General features: G+C 52.3%; 1 protein-coding gene across 1 annotated transcript in view; it reads right to left on the bottom strand.

Moving 5' to 3' along the window:
* Positions 1-14,013: 14,013 nt before the first annotated feature.
* LOC144732773 (uncharacterized) overlaps positions 14,014-23,253 on the bottom strand; it is a 63,675-nt gene continuing 54,435 nt past the window's right edge. Inside the window, exon 3 of the mRNA XM_078614353.1 lies at positions 14,014-14,854. Within this exon, the coding sequence (XP_078470479.1) occupies positions 14,692-14,854 (163 nt within the window). The 3' untranslated portion in view covers positions 14,014-14,691. The remainder of the gene's footprint in view (positions 14,855-23,253) is intronic.

Genomic DNA, 23,253 nt, shown 5'->3' on the forward strand with positions numbered 1-23,253 from the left:
ACAAATTGCATCAGCACGCTTGTTTTTTGTTCGGGCAATCTCGACATCAACTTCTTCTCAGCGTGACTTTGCGTGCTGCTGCTGCTGCTGTTGCTGATGACGACCTTGTGATCAGTGCCGGATTAAACTAGTTCGGGGCCTGTAGCGTTTGTTATAAAGGAGCCGTAACAATTTTTCTTTAAAACACGTAAATATTAAAACACAAATGTGAAACTTGCATAGTAAAGTAACTTTATTATTTCGTTCATAAAAGTTGAAGGCGGTGCAGAATCACCGAACCGGAATTGATAGCTTGAAAGCTATCAATTCTCTCTCCCTCTCCCCCTCTCTCCACCGACGTGGAGGAAAGTCCCCTTTGTAAACAACAACAACAACAACCGGGTGGTGGTGGTGGTGGCTACGCTGCTGCACGTGGCTGCCTGTAACCCAGCACCGTGGAGGCAGCAGTGAGGGTTGGTGGATCACCGCACAGATCTCGTGAAACTCACTTCCCCTGGGTGCCAAGGAGCCATCACCTGGCTCGCCAGGGAGAAGGGATCGAGCGTTGCCCCCTCTGACTCCGGAGTCTCCAATGTCGAACCGAGGTTAGACACCACGTGGCGTATACACACACGTACACACACGTACACACACGTACACACACACGTACACACACGTACACACACACGTACACACACACACGTACACACACACACGTACACACACACACGTACACACACACGTACACACGTACACACACACGTACACACGTATACACACACGTGCACACACACGTACACACACGTACACACACACGTACACACACACACGTACACACACGCACACGTACACACACGTGCACACACGTACACACACACACGGTTTCCTCCCACATGTAAACACTCATTAATTGGCTGATTAAAAAAAAACCTCAATATGTAGAGGACCGCAGAGCTTGGGCAACTGATGGCAACCCGCTCACCACGCGTGGCTGCCACCTCCCCGCTCGTCTGCGGTTCTTCCTCGCGCCTCTGAGCTGCTCCGTCTCTGCACGAGAGTGAGCGGATGCTGCGCAGGAGCGAGTTACAAGTTTAAATTATGACTAATATTGCCTTTTATTTATGTATGAACAACACCTGAGCAAGCCGTTTTGGGGGTGAACGCACTTTTCATTCAGACCGGGGGGGGCCCTACCTGACCGATGGCTCACCCGCTGAGCGTGATGCTGCAGCTACTACGCCACTGGGCGCAAGGAAGACCTTGCCTGTGAGATTTGGGTCACTAGTTGTTGACGCATAACATTTCGATATTTTGCTAGGTTATTTAATTTAGTGTGTTCTTTCTCCCTCTCTCCTAATGTTCAAGCCTGCGTACTTTACTACGCGTCTCTTCGTACTGATTGACATGTACATTTTTTTTCTCTAACCCCTCCCTCTCTCTGCCTCCGCCCCCCTCTGTCTATTTAAGGCCACCCCACAGAGACGATCACCCCTCTCTGTACCTGTGTTACTCTCTCTCTCTCTCTATGTATCTTGGTGATATCTGTCTGCTTATATGTCTGTCTATAGTTTTCTGGTTAGATTTTTTGTTGCTATTTAATTTATACCTGATGATGATTGCTTGTGTTGCAATCGAAACGTCGTATGCTATTATTTAATTTATTATTTTATCTTTATACGTGACTTTACCGAAAGAACCAAAGAATAATTCCTGCAGTCACGAAAGCTCCAAAATTAAGATTGACGCATAACCACTTGACGCGCGACAAATGATGCTCATTAACGTCGCTACCGAGAATATAAGTTAGCGGACACGAATAGGCGGGCAACTCGACACCTTCCCGTATCTGTCCCCCTCCACGTACAATGATGATGATGATGTTGTTTCCTACATCCCATCTTCATCACTAAGAGTCAACTGAATGTAAAACGCATCAATTATGGGACATCGATGGACACAAACAAGCACGAGCATTGTTTACACCTTGAATTGCGCTAAATACCAAGATCTGCTTTAAAAGAGTTTACAGCACAACATTTGCACGGCTGTCAAATACCGCACGGGGAGCTTTTGAACGTGATTTATTTTTACCGCAGCCAAACAAAAGGCTAGGAACAAAACATTACATTTCGAATGTGCTGAACGCTTGTTTCACGTGTGTGTGTATGTGTGTATCTGTCTTTGTCTGTGTGTGTGTATCTGTGTGTGTTTATCTTTGTCTGTGTTTGTGTCTGTGTGTATGTCTGTGTGTGTGTCTGTGTCTGTGAGTTCGATTCCCAACACCAGTGGCCAGCACCACGCCCAAACGCCTTTGTCTCCCCAGTGGCGATGTTTACACACCACCACAAGTCACACAGTTGACGCTGAGGCGACCTAGGGGAGGCCCAGGACCGGTTTATATAATCGTCTAACTGGTGCTGGCCATGGGCGGGAATCGAACTCGGGCCACCGCGTTCGTAGCGCAAGCGAGGCTAACCGCTTACACCACCGCTCTCCGTGAAGACGCGCGCGCACACACAGACACACAGACACGCGCGCGCATACACACAGACACACAGACACGCAGACACGCGCGCGCACACACATACACACAGACACACAGACACGCGCGCGCGCACATACACACAGACACACAGACACGCGCGCGCACACACACACGCGCGCACATACACACAGACACGCGCGCACACGCTCACATACACAAAACAAAGATCCCCATATAGCCTTAACAGACTGTAGGGACAGTCTGTGGCCAGGCGTGCATACACACACAAAGACAAAGATCCCCCATATAGCCTTAACAGACTGTAGGAGCAAGTGCTGTTAGCGAGCACCTATGAAGGCCGGAACGGTACACGAGGGGGTGGGTGGCCAGCACCACGCCCGACCGCCTTTGTCTCCCTGGTGACGATATTTACACACTACACCAGGTACTCATTTGAGGCTGAGTCGACCTAGGGGAGGCCCGGGATCGGTTCAGATAATCGTCACTGGTGTTGGCCGTGAGCGGGAATCGAACCCATGTCGCCGGGTTCATAGCGCAGCGCGCTAACCGCTACACCACCGCTCCCGTTAGAGGGGGGGGGGAGGCGTCGTGGAGAGCTGTCACGCGACAATGAAGCGGCACTGACCGTGCCCATTCATCCCAATGTCCGTCTCCTCCTCCTCGCCGCCTCGAGACCCACCCCCCTCCCCCGCTGCACGATCCAACGCCACTACAACTGCCTCCATCGGGGCAAAGGGCGTCACGGTGGTGAGATGTTAACTACCTCGCCCGGTATGCAGGGAGGCCACTGTTGTTTTTCCTGCAAAGTTGACGGGCTGTCGGCTCATCGTGCCTTCCCGGAGCAATAGAATGAGTACGGCTGAGTGTGTGGGGGGGGGAGAGGTCTACAGCGCGTCCCTCCTTCTGAGCGATGCCTTGGCACTCCTCCACGGTAATGTGGAATTTCCGATAGCCAACTAAGAACACCCGCCCCCCCCCCCCCCCAAGGTGGCTAGGAGATGTTAACTCCCTCGCCTGGTATACAGGAGGTCGTCGGTTCGATCCCGACCCTGACGCCTGCTGCTGTATATTCAGAGTTTGTGGTGTCTCTCTCTCTCTTCATCATCATCGCGGTGGCTAGGAGATGTTAACTCCCTCGCCTGGTGTGCAAGAGGTCGTGGGTTCGATCCCGACCCTGACGCCTGCTGCTGTATATTCAGAGTTTGTGGTGTCTCTCTCTCTCTCTCATCATCATCATCGCGGTGGCTAGGAGATGTTAACTCCCTCGCCTGGTGTGCAAGAGGTCGTGGGTTCGATCCCGACCCTGACGCCTGCTGCTGTATATTCAGAGTTTGTGGTGTCTCTCTCTCTCTCTCATCATCATCATCGCGGTGGCTAGGAGATGTTAACTCCCTCGCCTGGTGTGCAAGAGGTCGTGGGTTCGATCCCGACCCTGACGCCTGCTGCTGTATATTCAGAGTTTGTGGTGTCTCTCTCTCTCTCTCATCATCATCATCGCGGTGGCTAGGAGATGTTAACTCCCTCGCCTGGTGTGCAAGAGGTCGTGGGTTCGATCCCGACCCTGACGCCTGCTGCTGTATATTCAGAGTTTGTGGTGTCTCTCTCTCTCTCATCATCATCATCGCGGTGGCTAGGAGATGTTAACTCCCTCGCCTGGTATACAGGAGGTCGTCGGTTCGATCCCGACCCTGACGCCTGCTGCTGTATATTCAGAGTTTGTGGTGTCTCTCTCTCTCTCATCATCATCGCGGTGGCTAGGAGATGTTAACTCCCTCGCCTGGTGTGCAAGGAGGTCGTGGGTTCGATCCGTGACGTCTGCTGTATGTTCACTCTCTCCCTGTTGTTGCGTGGATTTGTATTCAGCTCCTCCGGGGTTTCCCTCCGCAATTAAGAATCAACATCACGCGTTTAGTGTAACGTTGGTTCGAATGGAAATAATAAAATAAAATAAAACATAATAAAATAATTCTCACGACGTTTCGGCCACAACGCAAGCAGCCGTCCTCAGGTGGAGAGCAGGTCTGTCGAGAAGACAAAGTCTGAATTCCTCCACCTGAGGACGGCTGCTTGCGTTGTGGCCGAAACGTCGTGAGAATAATTTTATTATGTTTTATTTTTATTATTTTATTATTTCCATTCTACGTGACTTTACCGAAAGAACCAAGAAGATGAATCCCTGCAGTCACGAAAGCTTTAAATCGAAAGATACGCTGTTATGTTGAGCTATCATTGCTGGTGGCCAGGTAGCTTCAGAATACAGAGCGAGACAACTCAGTGGGGCCTTACCTGGTCAAATAATGAAAACGAAATGCTTGCTTAGGTCGTGGCCGCCAGGGTTACTCGTGTGGAACAGACAAGACGCCCAAATATAGCCCACGTGTAATGATGGTTGTTATCACGCCGCACTCACAATCCCAGAGGTCGCACAGACGTTTGCTGGATTGCGCAAAACCCACACGGATTCATTAATCCCAGACGGGGCCGGTCAACTGAAACCAATAATTCCTCTGGGACAGAGACAATCGCAACCAATTTGTGGTTAAGTGCACGACAGTTGTCCTGTGAAGAATGTGCCCAGTACAGGACCTACATCCGTATGCATGCTGAACTTCTTTCGCGCCGTACGTAGCCAACCGATGGGTGAAGAGATGCGGAGGGGGGGGGGGGCGCAACAAACTAAACACAAAAAGCAATTCGTAAGAAATGCGTTTTCAATCTAGATAATTTTCCAAGTGCATAGCTTCCAGTGGCCTGCTAATATCGGTAGGAAGAACGTTCCAGACGGCCGCAGAAGCGGATCGGAAACGCGCGCGCGGTTGCGGTGACCGGCGGCGTCTTTGTCCGGTGCCCAGCTGCTGCTGCTGCTGCTGCTGGTGCCGCGAGGATGACCGTCGGAGCTCGCGTGACGATGATTCGTGCTCATTGACGCCACCAGCAGCCCCCAAGGTGCCGTGGCTCATTTGTGTCGAAGGCGGCGGCGGCGGCGGCTGCAGGAGGGTGGCTGCCATTGGTGAACGCCTCGCACGCTGAGCCTGCAATCCAGTGGCAGCTGAATGAATGCGACCTGCAACTCAATTCGCCACGGTGCCAACGATTATGAGGTTTTGTTGTTGTTGTTTCGATTTAAAGCTTTCGTGACTGCAGGGATTCATCTTCTTGGTTCTTTCGGTAAAGTCACGTAGAATGGAAATAATAAAATAAAATAGTCGCTCCAAGCCTGGGGCTTGTCATTCAGACTCTGTCTCCTCGACAGACCTGTTCTCCACCTGAGGACGGCTACTTGCGTTGTGGCCGAAACGTCGTGAGAATTATTTTATTATGTTTTATTTATATTTTTTTATTATTTTATTATTTCCATTCTACGTGACTTTACCGAAAGAACCAAGAAGTTGTTGTTGTTGTTGTTGTTGTTTCGTATGCAGTCATTGGTGACGAGGCAGCTTCAGACAATCGCCTCTCCTACGTTTGAGGCCTCGGTTTAATCGCCGGGCAGTGGCGGAAACTGCCCTGGGTTCAAACCCAGGGGGTTGTTTTTTGGCAGTGCCGACGCTTAAGCAGCTTGGTCACGTCTTTGGAGCCTTTTGTTTGCAACCCAGGATGCTCTCAGCAGAACGTGTCTCAGCCGCTCGCACATGGACACCGTGTGCCCACTGAGCCATATGTGGCTCATTAGTTGGCCGGTAACGCTTCAACATATACAGAGGACCGCGGAGCTCGGGAAATTGTTGGCAGAGCCGATTTCTCGCCGCGTGGCTGATTGCCTCTCTTTTTAAAGCGAGCAAATACTGTGCCGGGCACGCGTTACAAGATGGAATTCTTATTATTATTATGGGAACGTGGAAGACGCCACCACCATCACCACCACCACGACCATCACCACCACCACGACCATCACGACCACCACGACCATCACCACCACCACGACCATCACCACGACCATCACGACCACCACGACCATCACCACCACCACGACCATCACCACCACCACGACCATCACCACCACCACCACGACCATCACCACCACCACCACGACCATCACCACCACGACCATCACCGGCTCAGGAACCACGACGGAACCACGACGAATGTGATCACAGCGCGCATTCTAACGAGCGGAACACTTTGACATAACAAGAGACCCGCGATGTGGGTCGCATACATTTTCACGTTTCGTATACGTGTGCCAAAATATAACACATTTCGTAATTACACGTTTAAACTCATCCCACGGCTGGAATTTGAAAGAAAAAAATGCACGAGCTTATATAGTTTTGTGTGTATGTAATATATATAATGGCCTATAAATAATCATTGTGAACAGCTTGACCTAGTTAATGTAGTTACTTCAGCGTTACGGGAACAAAATGGATCGTGCAATATATTTTTTTTACGTTCGGCGTGCAACCTGATCTATCAAGCGCCGCCTGCGTCGTTCGCTGCTTTGCATTCGCAATTTAAATCGCGCGAGCGATGATCCGGCGGTGCGAACCCCTTTGCCAAGAATCTCTGGATAAAGACGCACGCGCACGCACGCACGTGCATGCACGCACACACACGCGCACGCACGCGCACATACGTGCATGCGCACGCACGCGCGCGCACGCACGCGCACGCGCGCACGCGCACGCACGCACGTGCATGCACGCACACACACGCGCACGCACGCGCACATACGTGCATGCGCACGCACGCGCGCGCACGCACGCGCATGCGCGCGCACCGATAAACGTGGCCATGAAACAAACGGTGCGCGTGGTTTTGGCTCGCGGAGTGTTCCGCGGTGTCTCCGCGCCCCCCCCTTCTTCCGATGGAGCGCGCGTGTCGACGATGTGTGCCGCGTGCTCAGCTGTGTAGCCTCATTAGAATGTTCACGAGGGAATCGGCGCGGGAGAACGAACGCGCGAGAGCGAGAGAGACAATAAACACACGATCCTCATTTGCATTTCACCTGCACCGTTGACGCATCTCTACCGCGGCCTTGCTGTGCACTGGTTTCCCACCAAAAATCCACGCAGCCTTCGTTCCATCGCAGTCTCTTCCTACGAAGGGGGCCTGAAAACGCATTTTCAGTCCTCAGAAAGTGCAATCTCAAAATGATAGGCATATTATTTTGTCGTTGCTATTTTCGTCGGAAATAAAATCACTCGCGATGGAACGGTGCCGATATTGTCCGCGTGCAGGTAATGCACGTGTCTGGCAATGATCGCGTTTGTTTTGCCCAGGAGAGGCTCGCCGAGTCGTGTGACTCTGTCAGGAGGGGGTCCTGCCGAGTTTGTTTTTGTGCAGCAGCGGGAGATGCTTCACACGTGCAACTCCAATTGGTGTAATTTTTCCGCATTTTTGATGGTTTTTTTGGCCACTGCCAGTTGCATTGTTGTTGTTGTTGTGTTTGTTCGCTCGCTGCTTAGCTACGGGAAGAACATCGGAGGAAAACAAACTCCACACACGCAGGGGCCTGGGTCGGGAGTCGAACCCAGGGACACGTGTTACCGCTGCTGCGCCTAAGGACCCTGCAAGACGACTTCTCGGAGTTAACTTCAACCAGCCGCGCTCATCGATTCCAGACGCCACTCGCTGTCACGCGGAGAGGAGCTCGCCCGCGTGACCGCCACTTTTCTCACTTTTGCATAAAAAAAAATTACGGCAAAATCCAAAGCAAGTTGGCCTGAATGGCTTCGAATGAACTTACGTAGGATATGTTTAAAATGGGCATATTCGGATTGTAAATCTCGAGTCGCGGTACACAGCAATGGCAGATGGTGATCGGGGGAAAAACGAGGCGTGTTTATCGTCTGTATGGTTTTGTCCCAAGCAGAGGAGCGGAAGGTCTTGGGCTTGAACAGGGCCAGGGAATGGGCAGCGTGGATGTCTGGGAGAGTTCCAGACAGTGGGAGGGGCAGCAGAGAAGGAGCGACCTCCCACTGAGTCGAAACAAAATAAGCACCCAATACGCCTCCTTCACATCTATGCCGTCCGCATAAAAAGTAAAATTTTTATGATTTAATTATTGTATACTAGCTGTACTACCCGGATTCGCCCGGGACTTGGATCCACCACGCCCGGCCGCCTTTGTCTCCCAAGTGGCGATGTTCACACACCACAGCAGTTACTCGTTTGAGGCTGAGTCGACCTAGGGGAGGCTCAGGACCGGTTAAAATAATCGTCAGCGGTGGTGGCTGTGAGCGGGAATCAAATTTGAAGTTTGTTGCATGTCGGGGAGTACGCTAAACATTTTCAACAGACACAATCACAACTTTGCCTTTTATATATATGGAGATAAAATTATGATATATTAAAAAACACCCAATACGCCTATTTCACATATGTCCGTCCACGTAATTTTTAATCATTATATATATTAAAAAAAAATTACATCCCATCGGCCACACGTCCCCCTGGGAGTGCATCATTCCGGCACGAGCAACAGCAAAACAAGTCAAGAGGGCTTTCGACATTCGGTGTTCATCAGCGGAGTCAGCGCTCGCTTGAGCCAACGTTGGAGAACTGCCGCTTCGGCTGGCTGCGAGGCTTGGACAACGGGCCTCGGCTGCTGGAGGAGAGGGCACTTGAAGGGGGCGAGCGAGATGAGAGAATCGCAACCATCGCCTTTTGCTGCTCCTGCTACCGTTGAGAATCGGGCAGAGTCGTGGGCTGGCTGATAACTCGAGAGCGTGGGGGGGCCGCTGAAGGGTGGGAATTGTATTGCGCCGGTTGCACGAATTGTTGTCACAGCCACCTCTGCTCTATTAGCATTTCACGTCTATTACACGGAGTTCAATATCCTGGCTTTAAACAGATTATAATATTTTTATTTTTACTCCAATTAAATTTCGGCATCGTTAAACTTCCTGTTTTTTTTTTATTATGTTGACCTCTTCAAGAATAAAAGGGCCACGGGTAACCTCACAAAAGGCTTTTGCGCTTTGATATTTGTTGACGTGTGGGCTTTTGGCAGAACATCGCACGACTGCGGACGAACGCGTTTCATCTTGCAAAGCACAATGGGCTAATAAGAGACATCTCCCATGAAAGTAATGAAAATCCGCTGCCGCTCCAGCGCCGAGTATGAGCCGAGCTCACTCCGGGGTCTCACAAAACCCACCGCGAACATCACACGCGGACACACACGCGGGCCGGAACAACGTAACGTGACTTTGTTTTACGTTCATTTACAATCAATACAATCCGAGGCATTCTCAATACACCAACGGATCAAGGTCCTTAATCTAAGTTGTCTTGTGGTTGTTGTTGTTTGACTTGCATCCCACTGGGATGTTTTCACACAGCGTTGGTGTACGGTGCTTTTTCTGCAATACTTTGCTGTCTTTTCTTGGATTTTCTGCTTGCACATATTCACTTTAAGATGTTTTTTTGTTCATGTTTTTGTTTTTTGTTTGTTGCGGTTGCACCCGATTCAAGAGCCGAATGGCTCACAGGGCTACACCTAATAAATTAACTTGAACCACCATTCCACGCGGCTTTTGTTTTGTTTACACGAGATTTGTTTTGTTTGCCAAACTTCACCGCCACGCTGATCAGTGCCGGGATGGTGAACGGAAAGTGGAGAGACGGCAAGGCCAGTTATGGTGACGATGATGATAATAATTCTTCTCTCGTGTTTGCCACGGCCAGCGATCGAACTCAGGTCGACGGGTCCGGATCGCGGCGCGGCCAAGGCCACCGCTTATCGGGTTGCGAAATTTCTTCAGGGCGGCACTGCGACAAAATGCTCGAGTCGGTCGTGAAAAGTCTACGCGGCCAAATCTCTCTCGGGGAATGACTACAAGCCATCATTTCACAACCCTTCGGTGAAGTGGAACGTGGCAGCTGCCTTCACGCGGCTGAATGACAACTCGCGCCATCATCAACTTCGATCAGCGATCTCGCGCTCTCCAAAAAAACACAAAGAGGCAAGCGACTCAATTCCTCCGGGCCCATCGTAAGAACGCACGGACCGTTTTCTGCAAACTATCAGCGGCAGGTTGTCTGACGGAGACTGGCCCGGCCTCTCGCCGCCGTGACCTGCAACGCTCCAGCCACAGCTCAACCACAACGCAACGGATGGCACGAACAGGAGTCGAGGCAGGACCACAACACGAACCCAACCTCCCCGCCCGCCCGCCCGCACTACAAAATCTACCACAAATCCCAGCAGGTCCCGGCCAAGTGGGACACGGGCTCACGCACAATCCGCCTGCGGTGGAGTTTTTTGAAACGATTCAAAATGCGCGGGGAGCTTTAGCGCGACGCGGCATCGACGCGGGCGACCGTGCAGCAGAAGCGAGACTCGATGGGCAAACCTCCACCAAATTCGTAGGTGGCTTCCTCCGATTACATTTTTCTGTCGCGGCTTTGGAAAAAAAAAGAATCCGATGCCCGCACGAAAAGCTTTTTTTTCTATCTCCACTCCCTCCCCCACGTTTCCCGGTGTAAAAGGCTGCCTTGCTTGTGTGCCGCACACCTCAAAAGCACCTTTGAACATTATCTCCTCTTTAAGGTTCTGACAACGGAAGGAAATTTGAAATTCTTTTGAACGCGGCCTTTCCACTGCGGAGGAGCGCCGCGCCGCGCACACTTCGCGACGGCGACGTTCGGGATTGCCGATCACTCTCAAAAACGAAGCGGTATGGGATCGCTCGGGCAACGGGCGTTGACGGCTCGATTACCGCGGCCCTCGCTCTCAAACGTTCCCCCTATCCGCCTGCCTTCGCCACGCAAGTCGGCGCTAGGATTCGACGGCAGGCGCTAAATTAAAATAAATCACAAATGTCGGCTTGAACTTTCACGTCGGCACGGTCGGCGGCACTGGCGGAAAATGCCAGCGGCATCTTCGCTGGCGGATTATTTTTCGCGAGGTGTTGATAGTGGCAATCGCGCGCGTTCACTGCGGACGGAAAATCGGAATGAAAAGAATCGACGCAGGTCTTGGGACGCCGACGAAGAGCAACGAACGATCAACAATAAAACGACAACGCATTTCGGCCAACAACATTGAGCTTTTATTCAAGAAGTGTGACCGCGTTTGCAGATGTCGTTGGCCGAGAGGGCATTCGTTCGAAAGCCGCCGCCGCGCTTTCGAGCATGTTTCAACGCCACCACCGGACCACGGATGCCCAGTCACGATGGTCAACGGGAGGTTATTCTCGTGTTTCGTGTTCTGCCGGCTGCTACTGCTGCTGCTCCAAGGAAAAGACGGAACGTGGCAAAAAAAACGTCCTAAAAAAACAAAGCTTTAAAAAAGTGATCATGATGTCCTGTGCGTATATGACGACGGGAACAGTTTTATCGGTCTAGTATCTGGCTTATGAAAATAAGAATCATCATCATGATCGTGATCATCGGTCATCCATGCGGGGTTGGTAAAATGGATGACACCTTATATGGCTGCACCACTTGGATGGGAAATGTGGCCTAGAAAAGGCCTTGATCTTGCCTGTATAAGTTAAATGGGTACCACTCATTAGCAAGTCAACACGTTGTTGTATTGATATGGAGATCCTCAGTTAGAGAAATGTGTAATTTCCTGTGGGCCCAGAAACACTCCAGAAATGGACCATGAGGACGGGCAATTTCACAAGAGGGCTCGGACCACGATTGGGAAAACTTAAAAGTGTTTATACACTCACTGGGTTTCACCAAAACTGCAGAAAAACTAGTCAATTATTATTTTTCTTTTACCAGTTAATGCCCACTGAGCAATGCAACTTTTTTTCAGAAGTGACGTGGCTATCACAAATGATAGCTCAACGAAGTGGCCTATCACCATGTGGAGATTTATAGCAGCCAAATACTCTAAACGCGTGATGTTGATTCTAAATGTGTGGGGAACCAGAGGACCCGGAGAAAAACCCACGCGACCAGGGGAAGAACACGCAAACTCCAAATATAGAGCAGCAGGCGTCAGGGTCGGGATCGAACCTACGACCTCCTGTATACCAGGCGACCACCGCACACGAAAGGAAAAGTGTGCGGTGGCATCAAGAGCGTTGCCCACAATTAACTCTTCAACGTCAATAACGTTCATCGACATTACAAAGGGAGACAATTCAACGAGACACGTCCTGCGTGCAGCGCTGCTCCCCAAGATGTGGGACCACGTGAAGGAGGAGGGGGGGAATGCATTCGCCAATCCCACAAATAACGTAAGCACGCGTTAACAAACGTGCCCAGTCTGGCGAATCTCAATGGATCTCAAACGCACCCCCCTCCCCCACTTCACAATGGCCAGCACGTGTGAGGGCCTCGAAGAATCCAGGTCCCGGGGGTGGGTTTCCATTCGTTGCGGTCTTGTGAAGAGGTGCCGATGGAGGCGAAGCACAACAAGTGTTCTGAACGGGTCCGACTTAACGTGGCAACAATCGGGAGCAACCAGCCGTAGCTGCAGCATGAACCATCGTCGGCGCAAACTCCGGGGGTCGTCTCCTCCCAGCAGCGGCGGCTTTAGGCTTGGCCACCGAACAACGGTCACTCCGCATCGCGCGCTTTAACATGCGCTGCTGCGGCCGTCTGGAACGTTCTTGCTTCCGATATTAGGAAGCCACCGGAGCTATGCACTGTGAAATCCAAATTGAAAAACGAATTTCTTTAGAAACTGCTTCTTGTGCGTTCGTTCGTTGTCCTTGCTCCGCACCTCCGATTAGCACGGTTGGCTACGTAGGGTGCGAAAGAAGTTCCACGCACATACTGACTTCAGTTCATCACGTAGGCTTTCGCGATCAACATCATCCATAATAGTTTTTTTGGGCTAGATCGTGTAAATATATAAATGAGTTGCTAAACCCGCCACCACTGTCGCCTGATGAAGCTGGTTGTAATTACTGGCGAAATGTCGTACTCAAGATTGTAAATGTTGTGGCTTGGCTCTCCAACACACCGGTTAGTGCTGTACTAGTATACTACACTATACACTACACTATACACTACTGCTGTACTAGTATACTACACTATACACTACACTATACACTACACTATACACTACTGCTGTACTATACTACACTATACACTACTATACACTACACTATACACTTGTGCTGTACTAGTGACGAATTGGCCACGTTCTGATCACGTGACAAACCTTACTAGTTGGCTGTGTCGGGTGGTGGCGGGTTTTAACGACACATTTATATATTTACGCGGTCAATCCCAAAAAAACCTCTATTATGGATAATGACTTCCGTGAGTTTACTCTGAACTTCACTCGATTCCTGCTCCTCCTTCTATGTTGAGGACTCTACCAGACACCGACTTGGTTCCTCTCTGCCATCACACGGTGTTCAACCACCACACTGCAGGTCACATCAACCCACTCACCCACCCGTTCACTACACGTACCCACCACACTGCAGGTCACAACAAGTCACTCACACACACACATACACACATACACACCAGACACACACATCACACACACACAAACCACACACACCATACACCACACACACCACACACACACACCACACACACACACCACACACACACACCACACACACACACACCACACACACAGACACCACACGGAAATCCGCCCGTCATGGTGGCGCGTTAGCCCACTTGGCAAACGATTTATTCTCAAGCAGATGCTTTTTTTTTTCTAAATCACAATGACGCTTGGGGAGGGAGACAGAACGGTGAAACACGAGGCCACGATCCCCCCCCCCGTAACGCCAACGTGGAGGCCTGAAGCCGCCCTCGCATTCACAAAGCCCCCCACTTGTGCAGAGCGCGATGTCGACCGCCGGCGCGTGGTTTGTGTGTCTCGTGAGCGAGTGTGACGAGGTCGAGCCTCGCGTTCCGCCTCGGTCTGGGCGCGACGCTCGGTGCGCTTCTCCGTTGCCGGGGCATCGCCCTCGGCGACTCACATCCGGTGCCTGGCGGAGTCTGGCACGGTTACCGCGGTTACGACCCCTCGTGTTTCGCCGCGAGTCTAAGTCCGAGGGTGGGTGGGTGTGCGCGCTGTGTCAGGTGGTACCGCTCACAGCGAGGGACGGATACAGGGCACCGATGAGTGTGCGCGTGTGTGTGCATGTGTGTGCGTGTTGTCTGTGCGTGCTGTCTGTGCGTGTGTGTGCGTGTCTGTGCTTGTGTGTGTCCGTGCGTGTCCGTGCGTGTCCGTGCATGTCTGTGCATGTGTGTGCGTGTCTGTGCTTGTGCGTGTGTGTGTGCGTGTCCGTGCATGTCTGTGCGTGTGTGTGCGTGTGCGTCCGCCTCTACTGCTCTCTCTTGTGGGCGAGCACCCACTGCTCCTCCTCCTCCACGCTGGGCAGCACGATGGAGTCGCGGTCGTAGTAGTCCGGCGTCAGGAGGGGCAGGCCGGCGCTCTCGCGCTCCCGCACCAGGCGCTCCGCTTCGCGTCGCAGCCACACGCGGGGTCTGCACGCGGCGCACAGAAGACAAAGAGAAAAGTTTGAACCACCCACCCACCCCTGCCACCGCGGTCTCAACGGACCGTGGAGTACTGTGGAGTACTGTGGGGTACACGCCGCTGCGGTGTGAACATCGGCGCTGGGGCGATAACGTTGGCCCACACCACAGCGCCGGGCAAAACCGCCGCAACTCCCCGCTTTGTGCCAAGCTGCCCTTAGCAGGTGCTCGCTACAAAGAGTATTTGCCTCTGCGGTCCCGATGAATGTCGACAAAGGGTTTTGCTTTTTTCCCCATTTGCACATTTAATCCCACACACTTTGTCATCGCAAGCAATTCGATGTCATTGCAGTACACGGGCTGCTCGCTCAACGGGCACGGGCTGCACGCAGCACAAGCAGCATGCCTGATTCGCAGCGCTACTTATACGCACGTGACAAGTAGGCAAAGTTTCGCCACGTCCGTCGAGCATTCACGCGGCACGGACGCGCGCGGGCCCTCTCCTCTGTCGCGCGAGACGTTGACTACCTCGCCTGGCATACAGGTGGTCGAGGGTTAGATCCCGATCCTGATGTCTGTATATTTGGAGTTTGCATGTTCTCCCCGTGGTCGCGTGGAATTTTCTCCGGGTCCTCCGGTTTTTCTCTCCACATTTAGAAACAACATCACGCGTTTAAGAGCATTTGGCTGCGATATATTTTCCACGTGATAAGCCACTTCGTTGGGCTATCATTTGTGACCAGGGCGCTTTTTGAAAAAGAGCTGCATAGCTCAGTGCTCCTTACCTGGTGGAATAAAAATAGATTCGTTTTAATAGTGATGACTAGGAGCAATGGATCAGCGGCCTCACGTTTGGAACATGAAGCCAACACCACGAGAGATATCCCGGATTCAAATCCCGTGTTTTTTATACCCGGCCGTGAGTAAACCAAGCTATCGAGGGGCGCCGTGGAGTTAGGGCGCGTGGCACACGGTGGGAAGGTACGGCTGGGCATGGGTGTGGTTGAGCCGTCTTTGGGGACGGTTCAACCCGTCCACTCCACGGCAGCGATGTCCTGCTTCACGGGAGCAATGAGATCGTGCTCATCCAACCATTTACAGCTCTGAGCTAGTGGTGAAAATTCCCGAGGGGAGGGGCGGGTGGGTGAGTCTATCCATAGGACAACTGCTGTTGACTTACACACAAAACGTGGTACACCCATAACTCTGGAACTTTACCCGGGGCCGCTGGGATGCGTGTGGGATTTTAGCAGGATGTCCCGATGTCTAAATAAACAAATGCATTACTTGACCTTGATCCGCGACCTCGCAACCCCGGGGGCATTGTCGTTGTGGCAAGCCAATGGGCATTCTAATCTTGTCCGTGTAATAAATAAAAAAACGGCCGGCTCGTTCAACACCAAGGCAGGAGGGCGGGGCGCGGAAATCAATGGTCAGAAAATACGCACGCGTCCGCAGCGAGTGCGGCGAGAGAACTCGGGGGAGAGCGGTGGGAATTCGTTCGCAGGCGAAGATAGAATGAATTAATGTTTCCAGGCGCAAAGGAGCACATGGAGCGAAGTCCACTGGATGGGACGCGGCGAGTGATTTACCGTTTCCATAAAAGCCGCATTAGAGAGCGACCGCGCGACGGGAACGCGTGGGGGGGGGGAGAAGGCCGCATGGGCTCATTTTGCTAATCAGATTTGCGTCTAAAATAAAATAAAAACATCGCGTAACATTGCCCCTCCCATCCACTCCACCGCCCCCCCCCTCCCCCGAGGTCACAAACACAATGGGATTACGTGTTCGTACGAAGCGTCAGGACGTGCGCACTGAACGCATCACCTCCTCACCAATACACGCAATTATAAAGATCGCCCGTATAGCCTGAATGGACTGCCGGGGAAAGTGTTGTTAGCGAGTAGCACCTATGAAGGCCGACAGGGCACACGAGGGGGTCGGTGACCAACACCACGCACCCGCCGCCTTTGTCTTCCTTCGCGGCGATGTTTTTGACACACCGAGTACCCATTTGAGGCCGAGTCAACCTAGAGGAGGCCCAGGTCCAGTTCAGATCATCATCGCTGGTGTTGGCCGTGAGCGGGAACCGCCGATGGGCACACACGCACGCACGCACATGGGTACACGTGCCCCTGCGCTAGGCCTACGACGGTTAATCCCCTTACCACCACACCTGAAAATCGATGAACTTTCATTTTTTTCCGGGCGGCAATTCGATTCAAGAATCAATCCTTTTTTTCTCTCTCTCTCTACTGTTGTTGCAAGCTTCTCGAGTGTAAAATAAAGCATTAAATTATCTCCGGTGTGCGACCACGGTCACCCACACAAGAGACCTGCTGCTGTTTGTCTCTTTGTGATCACAGCGATCGGATATAGGCACACTAAAATACCGCGGTGTCATCACCACGGCGGTCGATCACTCCGCTAACTCCCATGCAGGCACACGTAAAGGGTCGCTGAAGACCTATCCCTTTGGTCAGACACAAATCCCTCCGGGTTGATCTGTCTGTCGCTCGTCACCACTATTTGATCTGTGGGGGCCTGTTTAACTCGCTCGGGGCAATGGGTTGACAATCCGTAGGTTTTTTTTTTTAAGTTTAACCGTGTAGACCTTCTTTTATTGTGTCGCGTAATTTAAATGTTTAGCGATGGAATGTTACGTACGTTTTTAATGCCTTCCATCTGTGAAGTGGTCTGTGCAAAGCTCACTGTGAAAGGCGCCGCGGCTAAATAAAGTTCGACTGATTGATTGACGCAATCATCTGTCTCAACCAGCTCAATGTCAAATCAGAGCCGTTGCTCTACATCAACATCAGCCGTACGAAGAAGAAAAAGCGATTGTAGTTGCTACGTAACCTAATACAACGCAACATAACATCATCATTTATGTTGCAATAAAGCAACAGATCAAAGGCTAATAAGAGTAACATCTCAAACTTTTCCCGATGGCGTGCCAGTCCTGCAATTCCCTTTAGACGTTGGTGGCTGGCTCCCGGTTAGTTAGCTTGTCACCGTGCTGATGCTACAAATAAAGTTAATGTACAATACTCGCGTCATGCACCTACATGTCCCTCCACGTGAAAAACAACGGTACCGTTTGTACACGCCCCATCAACAGCCACGCGAGCCTTCTGGGAAGCGCGTGAATTCAGCACTGTTGGTTCAACACAAGCGGAATTCGTAATGTCAAACTGACAAGCAGAATTCTGGAGCCGATTTCAACGTTCGACGTCTCATCATCAGCAGTCAGGCTCTGCTTGAACCATTGCTGGTGAACTGGCAAGATGTCTACAGGGGAAGGGGAATGGGACCCCCCCCCCCCACTGTTCAATACGGGTCCTAGATCGATGCAAACCTTCGTGGTACGTAACAACAAATAATCACGACCGTCATGTTTGAGATATAAGTAACAAAATAAGCACCCAATATGCCTCCTTCAGAATGCCGTGCGGCTGATTCTGATATATTAAAGAAAAACTTTATTTTATTTTTATCCGGAGGGACAGATGTGTGAAGGGGGGGGGGGGACAGGCATACTGCCCGCTTATTGATTTCCTGAGACATCGGTGGCTGGTCACGGTTAGTTCGTTTGCGATGTACAGAGAGGATACAGAGATCTTATGAGGCTTCCTCATTTCCTCTCGACGCATCTCACCACGGCGGCGTCGCTCTTCGGGCGTTCGGAGCGCTCCAAGACAAAGGCGGCTAAACGAGGAGGGGGCGACGGTTCCGTCCAAGAACCAAAATCATTGTTTCGTATTTATTACAGCGGTTCATCGGTGATGGCCAAACGGCTCCCGGTCCGACGAATAGAATGTTGTACGCCGGCCTTTGACAATGTTTCAGGCCGGAGAGAGGATGGGGGGGGGGGGAGTGAGAGTGAGGGGGGGGGGGCGGTGAGGTAGAAAATAAATAAAAGAGGCGCTGGGAGTGAGTGACAGACAAAAAGCCACGATCACCTTGGCCGCGGCGGGGCAAACAGACTCAGCCCCATTGTTGAAGGCTTTTCTCTCTCTCGTCTCTCTCTCGTCTCTCTGCTACCCCGACGCTTTGTGCGAGCGCCACAGACGCGGCAGACAACAAAGAAAATCCTTTCTGGGGGTGGGGGGGGGAACAAAAGAATCTGTGTTTTTGTAAGGCAATAAAATCTCATCATAATAAAATAATAATAAGAAGAATAATAACAAAAATAGGCAAACATTCCTTTCTGTAATCTCGACCTTGGCCCCACGTCACTGCAATTCTGTCTGACATTTTGGGGGGTGGGGGGGGTGGTTCTTTTAGCGCTGCTCTGTATTTATCTTGTTCGCATCCCCACATTCAAACACAACGGTCGTTCTCGTTTGTCAAGTGTTCCCACTACCGATATTGTGCTGCGCGCAAACAAAAAAAAGGAATATTATTTTTTTTTGTTTCTTGCGAATCTCAAAGCGCGCATTAATTACAGCCAGCGCTCAGCCTATGTATCGTATGCGCGCCGAACGTCTTTCGCACCATACGTAGCCAACCGTCTTTCGCACCATACGTAGCCAACCGTCTTTCGCACCATACGTAGCCAACCGTCTTTCGCACCATACGTAGCCAACCGTCTTTCGCACCATACGTAGCCAACCGTCTTTCGCACCATACGTAGCCAACCGTCTTTCGCACCATACGTAGCCAACCGTCTTTCGCACCACACGTAGCCAACCGTCTTTCGCACCACACGTAGCCAACCGTCTTTCGCACCACACGTAGCCAACCGTCTTTCGCACCATACGTAGCCAACCGTCTTTCGCACCATACGTAGCCAACCGTCTTTCGCACCATACGTAGCCAACCGTCTTTCGCACCATACGTAGCCAACCGTCTTTCGCACCATACGTAGCCAACCATCTTTCGCACCATACGTAGCCAACCGTCTTTCGCACCATACGTAGCCAACCGTCTTTCGCACCATACGTAGCCAACCGTCTTTCGCACCATACGTAGCCAACCGTCTTTCGCACCATACGTAGCCAACCGTCTTTCGCACCATACGTAGCCAACCGTCTTTCGCACCATACGTAGCCAACCATCTTTCGCACCATACGTAGCCAACCGTCTTTCGCACCTCACGTAGCCAACCGTCTTTCGCACCACACGTAGCCAACCATCTTTCGCACCACACGTAGCCAACCGTCTTTCGCACCTCACGTAGCCAACCATCTTTCGCACCACACGTAGCCAACCGTCTTTCGCACCACACGTAGCCAACCATCTTTCGCACCACACGTAGCCAACCGTCTTTCGCACCTCACGTAGCCAACCATCTTTCGCACCACACGTAGCCAACCGTCTTTCGCACCACACGTAGCCAACCATCTTTCGCACCACACGTAGCCAACCGTCTTTCGCACCTCACGTAGCCAACCGTCTTTCGCACCATACGTAGCCAACCGTCTTTCGCACCACACGTAGCCAACCATCTTTCGCACCACACGTAGCCAACCATCTTTCGCACCTCACGTAGCCAACCGTCTTTCGCACCACACGTAGCCAACCATCTTTCGCACCTCACGTAGCCAACCGTCTTTCGCACCTCACGTAGCCAACCGTCTTTCGCACCTCACGTAGCCAACCGTCTTTCGCACCACACGTAGCCAACCATCTTTCGCACCATACGTAGCCAACCATCTTTCGCACCTCACGTAGCCAACCGTCTTTCGCACCACACGTAGCCAACCATCTTTCGCACCTCACGTAGCCAACCGTCTTTCGCACCACACGTAGCCAACCATCTTTCGCACCTCACGTAGCCAACCGTCTTTCGCACCTCACGTAGCCAACCGTCTTTCGCACCATACGTAGCCAACCATCTTTCGCACCTCACGTAGCCAACCGTCTTTCGCACCACACGTAGCCAACCATCTTTCGCACCTCACGTAGCCAACCGTCTTTCGCACCTCACGTAGCCAACCGTCTTTCGCACCTCACGTAGCCAACCGTCTTTCGCACCACACGTAGCCAACCATCTTTCGCACCTCACGTAGCCAACCGTCTTTCGCACCTCACGTAGCCAACCGTCTTTCGCACCTCACGTAGCCAACCATCTTTCGCACCTCACGTAGCCAACCATCTTTCGCACCACACGTAGCCAACCGTCTTTCGCACCACACGTAGCGAACCGTCTTTCGCACCTCACGTAGCCAACCGTCCTTCGCACCACACGTAGCCAACCGTCTTTCGCACCTCACGTAGCCAACCATCTTTCGCACCTCACGTAGCCAACCATCTTTCGCACCACACGTAGCCAACCGTCTTTCGCACCACACGTAGCGAACCGTCTTTCGCACCTCACGTAGCCAACCGTCCTTCGCACCACACGTAGCCAACCATCTTTCGCACCACACGTAGCCAACCGTCTTTCGCACCATACGTAGCCAACCGTCTTTCGCACCATACGTAGCCAACCGTCTTTCGCACCACACGTAGCCAACCGTCTTTCGCACCATACGTAGCCAACCGTCTTTCGCACCACACGTAGCCAACCGTCTTTCGCACCATACGTAGCCAACCGTCTTTCGCACCACACGTAGCCAACCGTCTTTCGCACCACACGTAGCCAACCGTCTTTCGCACCACACGTAGCCAACCGTCTTTCGCACCATACGTAGCCAACCGTCTTTCGCACCATACGTAGCCAACCGTCTTTCGCACCATACGTAGCCAACCGTCTTTCGCACCACACGTAGCCAACCGTCTTTCGCACCATACGTAGCCAACCGTCTTTCGCACCACACGTAGCCAACCGTCTTTCGCACCACACGTAGCCAACCGTCTTTCGCACCACACGTAGCGAACCGTGCTAATCGGAGGTGCGCGGAGGAGGGACAGCGTACCTCCGTGCTTCCACGGCAAAGTTACGCCATTAAAACACGCGGCAGTGGGCGCACGAACCACACACTGTCTGAACTAAAACTCAACAATTTTTGAAAATTTTGCAGCCAAGCTATCATTTGCCATCGCAAATAATAGCTCAACGAAGTGGGCTTATGATCGCGTGGATATGTATAGCAGCCAAATCACTTCCCTGTGTGGTCTCCCGTGTATGGACATTAGAAATCGTCTCGAGTTATATGAGAAAAGACTACGCCATATGTGCCGGCATTATAATAGATTAAAATATATATTATGATGTACTAATATGGTTTGGGATACGCTGCGTGATATAAAAAGCGTAATAAAACGCGTGAGAATATGTAAAATTGTGTATAATGTGTAAAATATGTAAAGTGTATCAATGTGCTTACGGCAATCCGTTAGTGGTGGGTAATGGTGGGGAGGAGTGGTGGGGAGGAGTGGTGGGAGGGTGGGGTGGTGGGGGAGGGGTGGGGGGAATGGTGGGGAGGGGTGGTGGGGGGGATGGTGGGTGGGATGGTGGGGAGGGGTGGTGGGGGGGATGGTGGGTGGGATGGTGGGGAGGGGTGGTGGGTGGGATGGTGGGGAGGGGTGGTGGGGGGGATGGTGGGTGGGATGGTGGGGAGGGGTGGTGGGGGGGATGGTGGGTGGGATGGTGGGGAGGGGTGGTGGGTGGGATGGTGGGGAGGGGTGGTGGGGAGGGGTGGTGGGGAGGGATGGTGGGGGGGATGGTGGGGAGGGGTGGTGGGTGGGATGGTGGGGAGGGGTGGTGGGGGGGATGGTGGGGAGGGGTGGTGGGGGGGGATGGTGGGGAGGGGTGGTGGGGGGGGATGGTGGGGAGGGGTGGTGGGGGGGATGGTAGGGAGGGGTGGTGGGGGATGGTGGGGAGGGGTGGTGGGGAGGGGTTGTGGGGAGGGGTGGTGCAGGGGGGAACGGTGCGGGGGTTGCCGTTCATTTTCTTTCACACACACACACGCACACACACACAAGCACGTTCACGATAACCGTGGACAGCTCGACATTTCAGCTGGCCGAGCCAGGGCTCGCTCGCTCCATCCTTCCCTCCCTCCGATAACTCCGGCTAGCCGGGCCTTTTACCGGGATGCACTCGAACACCGGGCCCTGTGTACGGGGCTCTCCTCTCTCCCAGCGCGCGCTACAGAGAGCGGCCGGATGCAACGCTGCCACTCGGTGGCCGCCCTCTCTCTCTCGTGGGTTTTTCTTTTCTGTGCCAATTCGAACGAGGCGGCTTGTCCCCTCCCCCACTCCACCCCTCACCCCCCCCACACACAACCTCAATTCAGTCTTTGCTCTTGTTCAAAGTTTCAATTAGGCCAAACACAAAAAAACGTGTGTTTTACGAGGTCCTTTTGGCTTTCTCTCTCGTGGACTTTGAAAAGGGTCAATAAATCTCTTTGGCCACTTGCTTCTAAATCTGACGGCGCGATTGGATAAATTATCGTCCAGCATGTGGCGAACGTGCTGGACGCTGGCTGCATATTTAATTGCGCGCGCCAAAGTAATGC

Source organism: Lampetra planeri, chromosome 44, assembly GCF_965212315.1.
Source record: "Lampetra planeri chromosome 44, kcLamPlan1.2.h2, whole genome shotgun sequence".
In the NCBI taxonomy this organism is placed as follows: Eukaryota; Metazoa; Chordata; class Hyperoartia; order Petromyzontiformes; family Petromyzontidae; genus Lampetra; species Lampetra planeri.